The sequence below is a fragment of the Lotus japonicus genome, chromosome 4 (genome assembly GCF_012489685.1).
Source record: "Lotus japonicus ecotype B-129 chromosome 4, LjGifu_v1.2".
Taxonomy (NCBI): domain Eukaryota; kingdom Viridiplantae; phylum Streptophyta; class Magnoliopsida; order Fabales; family Fabaceae; genus Lotus; species Lotus japonicus.
Genome location: NC_080044.1, coordinates 3,270,672 through 3,284,692, shown reverse-complemented (window position 1 = coordinate 3,284,692; position 14,021 = coordinate 3,270,672). Strand labels below are relative to the sequence as shown.

Genomic DNA, 14,021 nt, shown 5'->3' with positions numbered 1-14,021 from the left:
TTTGTTCAAACCCCTCCCCCCTCCCTCACCCCCTCTCACCACATTCTCTTTCTTCTTCAACTTTCAAACCCACTCTCAACTTCCATACCCACTCTCAACTTTCACACCCACATTGTTGCCGGCCACCGCCTCCACCACCCACGCCACCGCCGCCGTCGTCCTCACCCAACACCATCACCAACGCCGCCGCCGCCGCCGTCATCGTCCTCACCCGACTTCTCCTCCCTCGTTGTCGTCGTCGTCTGTGAAGGTACTGCACTAATCTCGATCTAGATTTATCGCACTTTTAATAAGCGTTAGCACCGTACTCTTTGTGTGCGTTAATACCGCTCTCTGAAAGTGCGACAGAGACGCACACTGAGAGTGCGTTTTTCTATTATTATTATCCCGACGCAATGTTAAACCGCGTCTCTGTCGCACTTATAAAATGCGTTTGTAACGCGCTTTCAAAGTGCGATTTATACAGTTCTGGCCTGTAAAAGAAACAGTAAACAATTTGCAATTTTCGTTTTGCATTTCAGAATGAGTCTCCATAAGTCATATGAAGTGGACATGCCACAAGAAAGGGTGGAAGAAAGGCAATCCCAAAGGCAATTAGCCAATGTAGAAAATCGACATGATGTGCCAATTGCAGCGGACTACACAGAACAATTTACCACAGACAGGGTATTTTCATAACCAATGAGTTGCTACGATGTACCAGATTGTGTTCGTGACCTTGTCGAATCGAGGGGGCGCCACCTACTTCCCTCTCACCGGTCCAGTGCTACATCCGTCAGAGCACCAGATTATATGTTTACTCCTTGTCAACAACAACCACTAAGTGAAGATACTTATCAATATTACCTTACATTACATAAACTTTATGAGATACTTAACAATATAATTGATCATTTTGTAGGCGCTTATTTCAAGTGACTTTCCTTTGCCAACGGTTAATCCACAATGGATGTATCATTGTACTGTTGAAGCTCGTTGTTGGCAGCTACCATACCTAGATCGCATGGCCCTATTCAACGAACTCTTTCGAAAGACAAATGTAGACATACATAAGATCGATGTAATCATAAATCTCGCTAAAGATTAGTTTCGTGATGTTGTAGTAGTCCATTTGCAAATTTTCATATTAGTTGTAATGTATCAATGATAGATTATAATGTAACATTTATGTTTCTGTTTCTGTGTGCTAAAGTTTCTGTTTCTGTCAAGTTTCTACAAAATCTCATCCTTTAAAACTGCGTGACCAACGCACGTTCAGTATGCGATGGTAACGCCTTTATAAAGCGCGACGCATATTACGCACTTTGTAACGGCGCGACTAACGCAGTTCACTAAGTGCGTATATGTGTCTTTCCTATGTATAGTCAGACACTGGGACATAAACTCTAGCACTACTTAATCGCACCTTGAAGTGCGCTCGCAACGCATGTTCAAGGTGCGTCTACGTCGCTCCATGGGTATGTGCGATAGACACACACTACAAGAGTGCGTTCGAAATGGGAATTTTCGGATTTCCGGTTTTTCATTGAGTCTGAATAGCTGTGGGGGGATCTGAATAACAATTCCCTATTTTTTAACATTAATTTGGGCTTTTCTCATTTGTTGTTTGTGAATGACGACCTTCTTTTTGCTAAGGAAAAAAAAGAGAGCAAGTTAGACATCTCAAGGAGCTCCTAGATTCATTATGCATAGCTTTAGGATTGAAGGTAAATATGGAGGAATCTAGGATTATTGCATTAGCATTTACATTGAGACACGGAGGTTGTCATCTCATATATTTCTTATTTTAAATTTACAATTGAGGTGCCCACTAGGGTGGGCTAATTTTATTTTGGTCCACCGGTGGACCAGAGGGCAATTTTGGTTTTTTCCCTGTCTTTTCCGTTTTCTTCTTCCTCCCCTTCCCAACCAGCCACCAGTCCACCATCAAGGCCACTATCTCTTGTGTCCACTTCTTCCTAAACAAACCACTCACCCAATGCTCCATCTCTTCTTCACATCTGAGAGGGACATATAGATACAATTCGTGCCTTGAAAGGATTAAATACTTTTCCCAAATGAAGCCACAAAAATTTCCCCCAATATAAGCTCACGCATCCAAGGAATACCAGATGAACATTTCAACGAAATTAACCCAACCTGGTATGCAAAGGCACATCCTCAATGCACTTTCCTTGAACTAGCAAAGGCAATACCCAGGAGCAAAACAACCAGAAAAAAAAAACAGTGGCAAACTAACCCATACATCTCTAATAGAACTAGAACAGAGATGTTTTAGACTTTGTCCCTTCCACTCATTCTCCCTCCCACTCTCTCCCTGCTTCCCAGCCTCACAAACCAATCTGAATCTTCACCTTCCTCCCATTTTTTTGTTGAAGTTGCAAGAAAGCCTCCATCTTTCTTGCCCCTATCATCATAATGACTGAATAAGAAGCATCAGAACACAAAAATTGAAAACAGATGAAAAAAGGTTAGATTTTTAGAAGGGGGAAAACACCAAACCCAGCAAGATCAACGCCAATCCCAACCCTTCTCCCTCCACTCTCTTCCCAACAACCAAGGTTGGTTTTTCGATCGATGGCAAGATATGCTTCGGAGGCAGCAAGCTCCGCTTCAATCTGCTTCGATTTATGGAAACCCAACCCAGCAATTTCACCGCTGCAAGGATTTCAAAGGCTCTTGGCAGTATCAACCCAGTGGTGCTACAGTTCTGTTGAACTTGGAGGGGGTCGATTTACAATTTTACCCTTCTATTGTTGATTCAATCTTAACCGTTCGTTTGAAGAATATTCTAGGAATCTTAGATCTAAAGGTATTAAGTCAATGGTGCACCGGTGGACCAAAATAATAAAGGTCCACCCTAGTGGGCACCTACAATTGATATCGTAAAATGTCTCAATTTAAAATGAACGGTCATCTGAATATGATTTTACAATAAAATGCATTAAGTGAAGAAGTTTATTCATATCAAAATGCATTTTATTCGTTCTTTTGAGCATGATTTATTGCCTAACTTGGCATTGTCTTTCATTTTAACATCATCATATATCAAACTGTTGGCTCTTGTTCTAATTGGCCTAAATGACCACATTTAAATATACTAGAATGATGCATTATAATCAAATGATATTAAATGGTGCCTAGTTGTATTGCTTTTCAAAGGTTCCACCTTTGAATGTAAGTGTTCTTTAAGTGACATTTGTGCTTTTCAAGCAAGGCTCATTTGAAAAAGAACAAATTTCATATTCTTAAAGAAGTTCTTATGATATTCAAATCATTTATATTGGTTTAAAGTGAATTTACTTTTGGCTAGTCGTTTTATCATTATATGGTCATTTCTTATGAGTTAAGTTTGTATTGAAATAACTTTATTAAACATACAAATTAAAATATATTATATATGTAAATATTCTCAAGGAACCGTTATTTATTGATTTCAATTAAATTTCATTGAAGGATTTTTTTTTTTGAAAAGAAAATTTCATTGAAGGATTTGATTTTGATTTCAGTTGTGTAAAACTTCTTTATATCCTTTAATCATATTTTGATCAAATAATTAGAAAAGCCTGACTAAAAAATTGCACAAGAAGCACAAATAGTAGCAAAGACTGCATCATGCTAATCAATGGCAACAAAAAAAAAAAGATAGCATCAAACATAAAATTGGAGCTTGGAGGTAGCAAAATTGCAAGATAACATTCACACAGACTGTCAAATAATGAATTCTCTATGATTTGTATTTATCAATTTACAGTTCTAAGTACTATGCATTTCCAACAGATGGTTGGAGTTCCTATCCCCAGGATGGATGAGGTTTGAGTGTGAAGCATGATAGTTATTAAATGTGAGGAATAAAACAAAGAAAACAAAGAAACCAAAGTGAAATTTGGCAGGGAAAAGCTTCTTTCACCAAAGACAACCCAATGTTCTCTCAAGATCTTGGATCAGAACATTTGATCAGAGGCATCTTCCATCTTCCTCTTGTAGCAACCATTTTTAGCATCAAACACCATGTCATTGTAAGTACCAGTGCTGCCAAACGACCCGCTATAAGCCCAAAAAGTGCAATTAAAAGTAGAATCATGTACCCTGAATTTCCAACCCCATCTTCAATTCTCTTCCCTTCACCAGTCACTGTCAGAGAACATTCTTCACAAGAAGTGTCAGAATGATCAACCTCATCTTCTGTCACACACTCTAGTTCAATTTTAACCAACAATTGTGATCTATTTCCATCACCCTCATCTTTTTGATCCTCTTCCATCTCAAAACTCATTGACTTATGATTTTTAACTTTACTTGGAACTTCTCTGATTGCTTCAGCTTCACTCCCTTTAGTACTTTTCTTTTCCTTTCCCTCTTTCCTAAAGCTTCCCAACTTTTTACTCAAAAGTTTCTTCACCTTTGATTTCAACTTACCACTACGGTTACCTTTACATGAACCAACAAAAGTTTCACTTGAAATTGAATCCTCTGGGGTTTCAGAACAAACCCTTTTCTTGTCTTCACTGACACAATGATCCAATTCAGAACCAGCAAAACAAGTCTCATCAGAACAAACACTAACCTCACTCTTAGATTCCACAACCTCAATTTCCTCAAAGGACAAAAACTCATCAGATTCTGATCCACATTCAGAGACAACTATACTGTCACCTTCAGCATTTGCTGATTCAGAACCTTCACAACCCTTGTTTTTCTTCCATTGAAGCCTCTGGAACAAAACGACACGCTTCCCCGCGTTTTCAAGAAACAAGAGCACAAACGCCGAAACAGTGATCGCAACTGCAAGCTTCTCCACACCCACCACCAAAACAACCACCGTGAGCATAGTCAAAACAGCAGCAAGAACCGATTTTGAACCCGACCCACCACTCTCCGGACCCGAACACGAAACCCCATCACCACCGTCTACCGGCACGGCGTGAACCGTCGTTGGCGGCGGCGGAAGATGAGATGGGTCGGGATGACCCGGTCTCAACGGAGCCTCTGCGCATCCTGGGTCGGCGCAAATCGCAGTGAAACCGCTCAAGGTCGGTTCCACCGGCGGCGAGAAGTCGGGTCGACCCGGTTTCTTGGACTTGGATTTTCTGAACCGTCTCCGATTCTTGACGACAAGATCGATGAGGGAAGTGGGAAAACCGGTGTGAACGACGAGGGAGCCAGCGCGTTTTGGCGACTTGAGATCAGCGACGAGTTGGGAAATTCGGGTCACACTGCTTTTACTCCATGGAAACGGCATGGTTGTTCTTGTTCTTGTTCTTCTTCGTTCGTTCACCCTCTGCTGCTGGTGAACGAAGAACCGAACGAAGGAGAGATTGAAAGTAGATTATGAAGTGGGTGAGAATTTAGGACAAGGTTTATAGAATAAACGGAAATGGAGGGACACACCAAGAGAGAGAGAGAGAGAGAGAGAGTGTATGAGGAAGGAGAAACGAAAGAGAGGAAGAAGGTGAACGCGTGTTGTGTGAGAAAACCGTGGTTGAATTCAATGTAATGGGAACGGTTTTGTAGGGATGTGGATTTTTCTTTGGTTTGGTTTCTAGTGGAGATATAAATGACCCAGGACACAGTTTTTGTGTCTTTTTTATTTATATAAGCACACTTTTTGTGTTTAGCACTCTAGCTGTAGGAGTACTTTTATATACATAGAAAGAAAGCATATCCAAACTATGAGTTAGTGTGTTAGTGACATGTTTGAGAGGTCGTCCCATATTCACTTATGAGTAGGAATGTCAGATAAGCTTCTTATAATTTTTTAGGCATTGCAAAATTCGAACTCTTAATCTATAAAAAGATGAGAGTTAAACTCAAATTTTAACACGAGTTGTGCTAAACGCCTAAACCAATTACTTTGTGGTTGAAACTGTAGTACTTTTTAGAATGTATTTTTTTCATAATTTTCAGGGTATTTATTCTGCATTCAATGTTGATTTTAACGCTTAAGACAAAATTTGTAAGAATATATCTGGAACTGGAAGGTTATATCGCAAAGCTATTATAGTAAGTGAGTTAAGTTAAGTTAATCCAATTTAATATTACTAATAAAGTAATAATGATTTTACCTGTGTTTATCAAAAAGTTGTATCTCCTGTGAAATCTAAAAAAGTTACTAGTATTTGCTATTATCAAAATGTTTAATTCTAACTGGTAAATTTGGGAACAAGTAACATGCCAATTTTATAACGGGTGAAATTTTTTTAAATGCATATCAATCAATAAATATGTTATTGAAATTTAATATTATTTAATGTTTTAATAATGTTTGTATTATATCAGCAAAAACATTTAAAAAATCATATATTTTAGTAATTTTGCAGCTCAATAATTTGTACTAATTTGCCTATAATAAAATTTATTATTTTTTATATCATTTTTAAAGTTAAGAATTTTATACGTAAATCAATTCATTTAAATTTAATTGTAAAGGTAAAAAAATATAATCAGCTATTATTCAAACTCTGGTGAAGACGCATCAGTGCATCATGATCAGGGACGGATCTAGGTTATAGACTATGAGGGCAAGTGCCCTCACTTGATTTTGAGAACAATCTTTAGTAAAAAAATTGAGTGGTAAAAGTATGTGGTTTTTTATGGTCCCTTTGGTAAAAAATGCTCTCACTTATGTTTCACATTACTAAATGTCCTCACTTAGCAGTAAAAGTATGTGGTTTTTTATGAACTCTTTGGTAAAAAATGTCATCATTTGTGTCCTCTTTGGTAAAAAAAAATACCCTCACTTCTAATTGTATATATTAATTCTTTTTTATGAATTTATATGTATATATTGCCCTCACAACAATAAATTTCTGGATCCGTCACTGATCATGATTACCTATGTTTTGTTTTATTTTTAGTTTAGAAGTATTTTTCTTAGAACTCGTGTGAAGTCATGTGTCAAGGGCTCGTGTTTTTTAGCATTTTTTCCTTATTAGAGTTTCTTAAATAGATGGCGACATATTGAGAAAAAAGAAAAAAGAAAATATTAAGCAAATTTACTATTACAAGGGAGACACTTTTCATTTTGTGCTATGTGAGTGACCTAAATCCAACTTTAAAACGTGTATACTCTACTATATATATATATGTGTGTGTAGACTAGTCTTTCTAAACTACCGGGAATTAAATGTTGGAATACTGCATTAACTTACCCAGAAAATAAAAAAAGAATGTGGTAAAATGTAGACCTGTTCCACCAAGCTTGCAGAAGAACTTCTTCAATAGGAGAGAAGAAATGGTGGAAGATTGTGGGAAGTGTTGGTGAGAAAGAAAATATGGGGAATGATGGTGGAGAGTGATGGTGAGGGAAACTGATGAAGAAAAACTATGAAGGGAGACAGAGGGGAGTTGTGTATGCGAAACAGGTTGTGTTGTGTGTTTGCTGGTCTCGGAGGCAGGTATTACACGACTCGTCGTCTTGCTTCAGAATTTAGTCTAATGAGAAATGAGAAAACGCGTGTGGCCCTTTAATTTTAAGTATTTTACAGTAATAAAATTATATAATTTTAAATCTCTCATCGTTTAATTAATTGTATCTATCCTAAACTATCGGAAGTTAAATGTCATAATGATAATACTAAATTAACTAACCTAGAAATCAAAAACCCAGTCAAATGTTGACCTTCTCTGCCAAGCTTGCAGCATAACCTTTTCAACGAGGAGAGAAGAAATGGTGGAAGATGATATATGGGAAGTGATGGTGAAAGAAAATAGTGGGGAATGATTGTGAGGGAAAATGGGGGAGAGTGATGGTGAAGGAAACTGGTGAAGAAAACAGGTTGAGGAGACAGAGGGGAGTGTGTATATGTCAAACGGGTTGTATTGTGTGTTTGATGTTCTTGGAGGCAGGTACAACACGACAAGTCGTCTTCCTTCGTAATTTGGTCCAATGAAAAATGAGAAATCGTGTGTGGCCCTTTTAAGTACGTATTTTGCAATAATCAAACTATATAATTTTAAAATCTCTATTCATTTAATTTTTATACATATAGTATATTATTATAATTATATCTGTATTATATATATAATTGTAAATTTAAAAAAATGGCATCAGCTATATGATTAAAACTGCAAATAACTACTGTAAATTAGTAAAATAAATTCATTGTTTAAAATCTAAAATTTAAAATTATCAACAAAATATTTATCCAGTGGTAAATAAGCTATGTCTTGTAAGGCTAAAGACACAAGTTCAATTATTAAAAAAAAAAACATTTATTAAGAAAGATAAGTTCAGTTTCTCAATATGACAATATGTGTGTGAAGAAAAAAATATCACGAACCAAATCTACTAGAGTTTAATTTTGATGTACCGACGGTGTAAAATTTTTTTACACCGTCAACCAATCAGATTTCAAGGATGTGACATGCCAATTAAAGAAATTAAATGAAAAGAGAGATTTTTTCAAATCTTGAAATCTAATTGGTTGACGGTGTAAAAAAACTTTACACCGTCGGTGTATCAAACTTTTTCTCAATCTACTATTACAATCGAGATAATTTTTTTTCATTTTGTTGCTGTGAGTGACCTAAATCCAGGTCCCAAGTCATCGCTTATATCTTAAGAATAGATCGAGTTCTATCACTGTCCTCCATTCTGAATGCTCGTTTGTGATTAATTAAGAAACACTATATTTTGTAACCTAGCTAGCCATGCAGGCAATAAAGTATACCTATAAAAGAAAAATTAGGCCATATACAGACTATAATAGCAAAAAGAAACTCCCACTTGTACAGCTTTAAATATATTGTATTGTATTATTATTGCTTATTGTTGATATGTATGAATAAAATTACAATCACGCCTTAAACTCATCCAAATCAAGAGATAGAAAAAGAAAAAGAAAAGTAATGGAATTCTTTTTTATGGTGAACTGCATCTTTTTTTGGTGAAGAAAAGCGAAGAGAATATAATTAAGATATATTATAATAGAAAAAAAGTAACTACGTGAAAAATAAAGTGACATAAACTAATTTTCCTGAATAAGACCATATATATATTCTTTAACATTTTTAAATATTTTTAATTATTTAAGTAGAATTTTACACAATTTATATGGAGAAAATAGGAGATGCACTGACAGTGTAAACTTGTTTTACACATCAGCAATTTATAAATTTACTAATTAAAATTAAAAAGATTTGTAACTACTTAGTCTTATGTGGCATAATGTGATTGGACGTCAGTGTAAAACTTATTTACACTGACAGTGCATATCCATTAATCTCATTTATATGAGTATACTTAATTGAGAAAATAGGAGATGCACTGACAGTGTAAACTTGTTTTACACATGCACCCAATTGATTTCCGCCACATCAGCAATTTATAAATTTACTAATTAAAATTAAAAAGATTTGTAACTACTTAGTCTTATGTGGCATAATGTGATTGGACGTCAGTGTAAGTGCATATCCATTAATCTCTACTTAATTTTAGCTTAATAGTAAATAAAATTACTAAGATGGAATATTCTAGAGTTAATGCATAGTTTAAAGGATTAAATGTCTACAATGTTAGTGTAAATTTTATTCACGGACACTCATTTGCTGATAAAGTATAATGAATAATCCACAAAAAATCATAAAAATGTGTTGAAAAAATGTATTACTCTCTATTTTAGAGAACAATGGATAGATTAATTTGTACTTACATGACTAAAATAACACATTGCTATTAAAAGCCAAATTATATATTAACTCGAATGTAAAATAATGCGTTACATTTTTCTTACAACAAAAAGATTATAAAAATGTGCACCTTAAGCTTTTGGAGGGGGCAAAAATTGGGCAAAAGGCACCAAATTAGATCCAAAAAAATGAGTTTAGCGTGGTGCATAACAGGTGATGTTTGGTGACAAAAGTGACAAACTTTTAATGGCAGTGTGTGTATGTGACAAAAGTGGGGTTGGCCGTGGGTAGGTTCCCAGCACCTGGCCACTCTTCCCTTAATTTGAACAGAGAAAGGAGGAGGGGATTCTAACTTGGCCAATGCATTTATGTTACATAAGATATTTAAATATTTTACAGTTCATTCTAAATCTTGATACAGAACCGTTCATCTCTGCTCAATTTTTAAAAAATAATCATTTATTTTTTCAGATGATAATCACTTAAGTATTTTTTAAATTATAAAGGATTAACATATTGGAAAAGAAAAGCTTGTGGACTTGAATTTTAATAATAAGCCAATATTAATAGCTATAAATGACTATTATATTTGACAACTAATTCTTCATGATTATACACCACTACAGTTTCAAACAATGAGAATAACGACCTCCACCTCCAACACTGTTTTTCTTCACTCAGAACAATTTAGAGTAAGAATTCTTGTTTAGTTCCAATCTCCACGCCAATCAATCATAATCAACATATAAAAAAATATTGCGAAAATTAAAAAACGAATCGAAGTAAATAGTCATCTACCTAGTAAAACATCCAATGGCTTAATAGCAGAAGCTTTGTCCACAAAACCCAGCTTATACAATGACCCTCAATTCATACAAACACCACATAAACAATTTTGAATGCTGCACAATTTAAAACTCGCTAAAACCCATTCATATTGCAATTTGAAAGAACCTTGACAACTCAAGCACCAAGCTCCTCCTCTTCCTCCTCATACTCCTCATCATCAGCAGTAGCATCCTGGTATTGCTGGTACTCAGCCACCAAATCATTCATGTTGCTCTCAGCCTCGGTGAACTCCATTTCATCCATTCCCTCACCGGTGTACCAGTGCAAGAAAGCCTTGCGCCTGAACATAGCTGTGAACTGCTCGCTGACTCTCCTGAACATCTCCTGAATTGATGTTGAGTTCCCGATGAAAGTGGATGCCATCTTCAGACCCTTGGGTGGGATGTCACACACGCTAGACTTGACGTTGTTAGGGATCCACTCAACAAAGTAAGAAGAGTTCTTGTTCTGCACATTAATCATCTGCTCATCCACTTCCTTGGTGCTCATCTTACCACGGAACATTGCTGAAGCAGTCAAGTATCGGCCGTGGCGTGGATCGGCAGCACACATCATGTTCTTAGCATCCCACATCTGCTGAGTCAATTCAGGCACAGTCAAGTTGCGGTACTGCTGGGATCCTCTTGAGGTCAAGGGTGCAAACCCAACCATGAAGAAGTGGAGACGAGGGAATGGGATGAGATTGACAGCAAGCTTTCGAAGGTCAGAGTTCAGCTGCCCAGGGAAACGTAGACAACAAGTAACTCCACTCATGGTAGCAGAAATGAGGTGGTTAAGGTCACCAACTACAATAAAAAGAAACAAAAGAAATTAAAAATGGAACTTAAAACTAAAAGGATGGGGATGCTGTGCAATTACAAAACTAACTGTTAGGTGTGCAGTTGCTGATCTTACGATTGAAAATTATATGACTATTTTATTTGTTAATATTTTACTTGGTGTAAAATGCACTTTAATGATTGAGATCTACATGATTGCTTTTGCAACTGCAGAAGATTGTGAACCCCCAAAACAAAAAGTTATTTTAAATAAGTTACACATTTCACTCAGAAAAAGCGACCAAAAGAGGAAATGATTGCAAAAGTTCAACAACCACAACCACCTGGTATGAATGAGATACAAGACCTAAACCCACATGAATCCTCCCACCAACATAAAGATATGTAGGTGATATGTATATTTAGTTTCACATGATTGAGAAATCAATGGTTGAAATTTGAAAAACATCATAAATTACTACACATGTGCAAGTATATGGTCACAATCTGAACAGATAATTTCTCAACCAATAGTTATAACTTATAACTTATCACCACTTATTTTACCCCATAAAGTGACTCCCACTTTGAAGGTGCCAATTCATTTCATATGTAATTGCAATTTAAACAATCCTAAATTTTGCTCATTGGCAGATAACTCCACCTCATTTACCTCCCAAACCCTCTGTAATATCACATCACATATTCCACATTTCTCTATTCCCCTATAAGGTGTACCAATCTTTTCCGTAATTTAAATTGTAAATTGAAATCACAACAACAATAACATTGTATTAATCATTACTTAACACTAACAATTTATCGCAACGACAATAACCAAAATCATTTTTCATCAGCCACATGGATCACAGAACATCATACTAGATCTCATTTAATCATTTGGGTTATAATTTTCTTGGCCTTTCTATACCTCTAGCCATCAAACAATGGCAGAAACAACGATAACAATGACGGCAAAATCAAAACAATAGCAACTAACATGTCATAGCTGCAGAAAAATTGAAATGTAAACGAAATCAGAAACTCACAAGTTGGTGTATTAAGCTTCAAGGTACGGAAGCAGATATCATAGAGAGCCTCATTGTCCAATACCATACATTCATCAGCATTCTCAACAAGCTGATGCACGGAGAGAGTCGCATTGTACGGCTCCACCACAGTATCAGACACCTTCGGCGAAGGAAACACAGAAAACGTCAACATCATACGATCCGGATACTCCTCCCGAATCTTCGAGATGAGAAGCGTTCCCATTCCAGACCCAGTTCCACCTCCCAGAGAATGACACACCTGAAATCCTGTTCACAAATCACAAAAACAAAATCGTTCAAACAACACAGAAACTTCAAATTAGGGTTTCAAAATTGAAATGATGGGAAATTGGGTACCCTGCAAGCAATCGCAATTCTCAGCCTCTTTCCTCACAACATCCAAGACGGAATCGATGAGTTCAGCGCCTTCGGTGTAATGCCCTTTGGCCCAGTTGTTTCCGGCACCGGATTGCCCGAAGACGAAGTTGTCAGGGCGGAAGATCTGGCCGAACGGGCCGGATCTGACGGAATCCATGGTTCCTGGCTCAAGATCCATGAGGACGGCGCGTGGAACGTACCTTCCGCCGCTGGCTTCGTTGTAGTAGACATTGATGCGTTCAAGCTGAAGCTCGGAATCGCCGTTGTACTTTCCGGTGTGGTCGATGCCGTGCTCGTCGCAGATGACCTCCCAGAATTTTGCGCCGATCTGGTTGCCGCATTGGCCGCCCTGGATGTGGAGGATTTCTCTCATTTTCTCGGGAAAATCGAAGAGAAAGTGAGGGAAAATGGGAGGGAAAATGGGTTGTTGTGTTTCTTCTAGCGTTTGTGATTGTGAATGGTGAGGAGAATTTAAAGGCGTGGTTGAGGTTGTAATTTAGAGCAAGTTTTGAGGGTAGTTTGGTAAAAGGTGAAGACTAATGGTGCTTGTTTGTTTTTGCGGTTTTTTCTATTTTCCAATTTTGAATGATGATGAGTTGGTGTTATGTTGTGTTTGGTTTGTAAGGGGAATTCTGATTCTTGCAACTTCAATTACCACCTCTCCTCTTTATCCAAACTTGGCACTTTCTTTCTTTTTTCTCTATCACCCTCCACCAATTTTGTTGTTGTTCTAAAAATATGATTAAACTGATTTTGGAATGGAGACTGTTATTTACACATTACTAACCTAACTCATAAAATCAATGGATTCATAGGGGCTGGACACTAACTAACATATATGCCATCTGTATTCTTTCTTTTTTCCCCTCATAGGATAGCTAGAGTGGTTTTGGATAGAATAATAAATCATTCACACTTTAATTTCACTCGTACTAAAAGTGAGATAGAAAGGTAATAGAGACAAATGAATAATACTATAGATGATATGATAGGAAATGTAGAGGCGGATATGAAGAAAAAAGTGAGTAAAAATGATATGGAAAAAATAATTGTTGTGAATGAATCATTAATCTTTTAGATATTCTTTCTTAAGATAAGAGATCCAATATATCTTTTAGATATGCTTAAATATATTTTTAGTCTATGAGTTTTAAAGAGTGGTCAAATTAGGTTTGAAAAAAAAATCATTTGCAAAAGATCCCTAATTTATTTTAAATCAAATTAGGTGCAAAAGGTATTTGAGTGCACACGTGTGATCAATCTGGCACAGTTACCTTTCTATATGTCACTCACTTATATATCTTACATGATATTTTTAAATTTATGTATATCCTATGTGTAAAACCTAAGTTAT

At 36.5% G+C, this 14,021-nt stretch overlaps 2 protein-coding genes across 2 annotated transcripts; both read right to left on the bottom strand.

Moving 5' to 3' along the window:
- Positions 1–3,709: 3,709 nt before the first annotated feature.
- On the bottom strand, positions 3,710–5,534 carry LOC130714762 (uncharacterized). The gene has a single exon (XM_057564708.1). It carries the CDS (start codon positions 5,240–5,242, stop codon positions 3,932–3,934), a length of 1,311 nt encoding a protein of 436 aa, XP_057420691.1. The 5' UTR covers positions 5,243–5,534; the 3' UTR covers positions 3,710–3,931.
- A 4,875-nt stretch (positions 5,535–10,409) lies between these two features.
- On the bottom strand, positions 10,410–13,565 carry LOC130711914 (tubulin beta chain). The gene is made up of 3 exons (XM_057561696.1): positions 12,647–13,565; positions 12,287–12,556; positions 10,410–11,264 (listed from the first exon to the last, which is right to left on the bottom strand). Exons 1-3 carry the CDS (start codon positions 13,038–13,040, stop codon positions 10,594–10,596), a joined length of 1,335 nt encoding a protein of 444 aa, XP_057417679.1. The 5' UTR covers positions 13,041–13,565; the 3' UTR covers positions 10,410–10,593.
- Positions 13,566–14,021: the final 456 nt, after the last annotated feature.

Excerpts from the sequence above, each read along its gene's own strand:
- LOC130711914 (XM_057561696.1), bottom strand. The coding sequence starts at position 13,040 with ATGAGAGAAATCCTCCACATCCAGGGCGGCCAATGCGGCAACCAGATC. Across the intron at positions 12,557-12,646 it reads GAATTGCGATTGCTTGCAGG|GATTTCAGGTGTGTCATTCT; the intron begins GTACCCAATTTC and ends ATTTGTGAACAG. Across the intron at positions 11,265-12,286 it reads GAAGCTTAATACACCAACTT|TTGGTGACCTTAACCACCTC; the intron begins GTGAGTTTCTGA and ends TTTTTATTGTAG.
- LOC130714762 (XM_057564708.1), bottom strand. The coding sequence starts at position 5,242 with ATGCCGTTTCCATGGAGTAAAAGCAGTGTGACCCGAATTTCCCAACTC.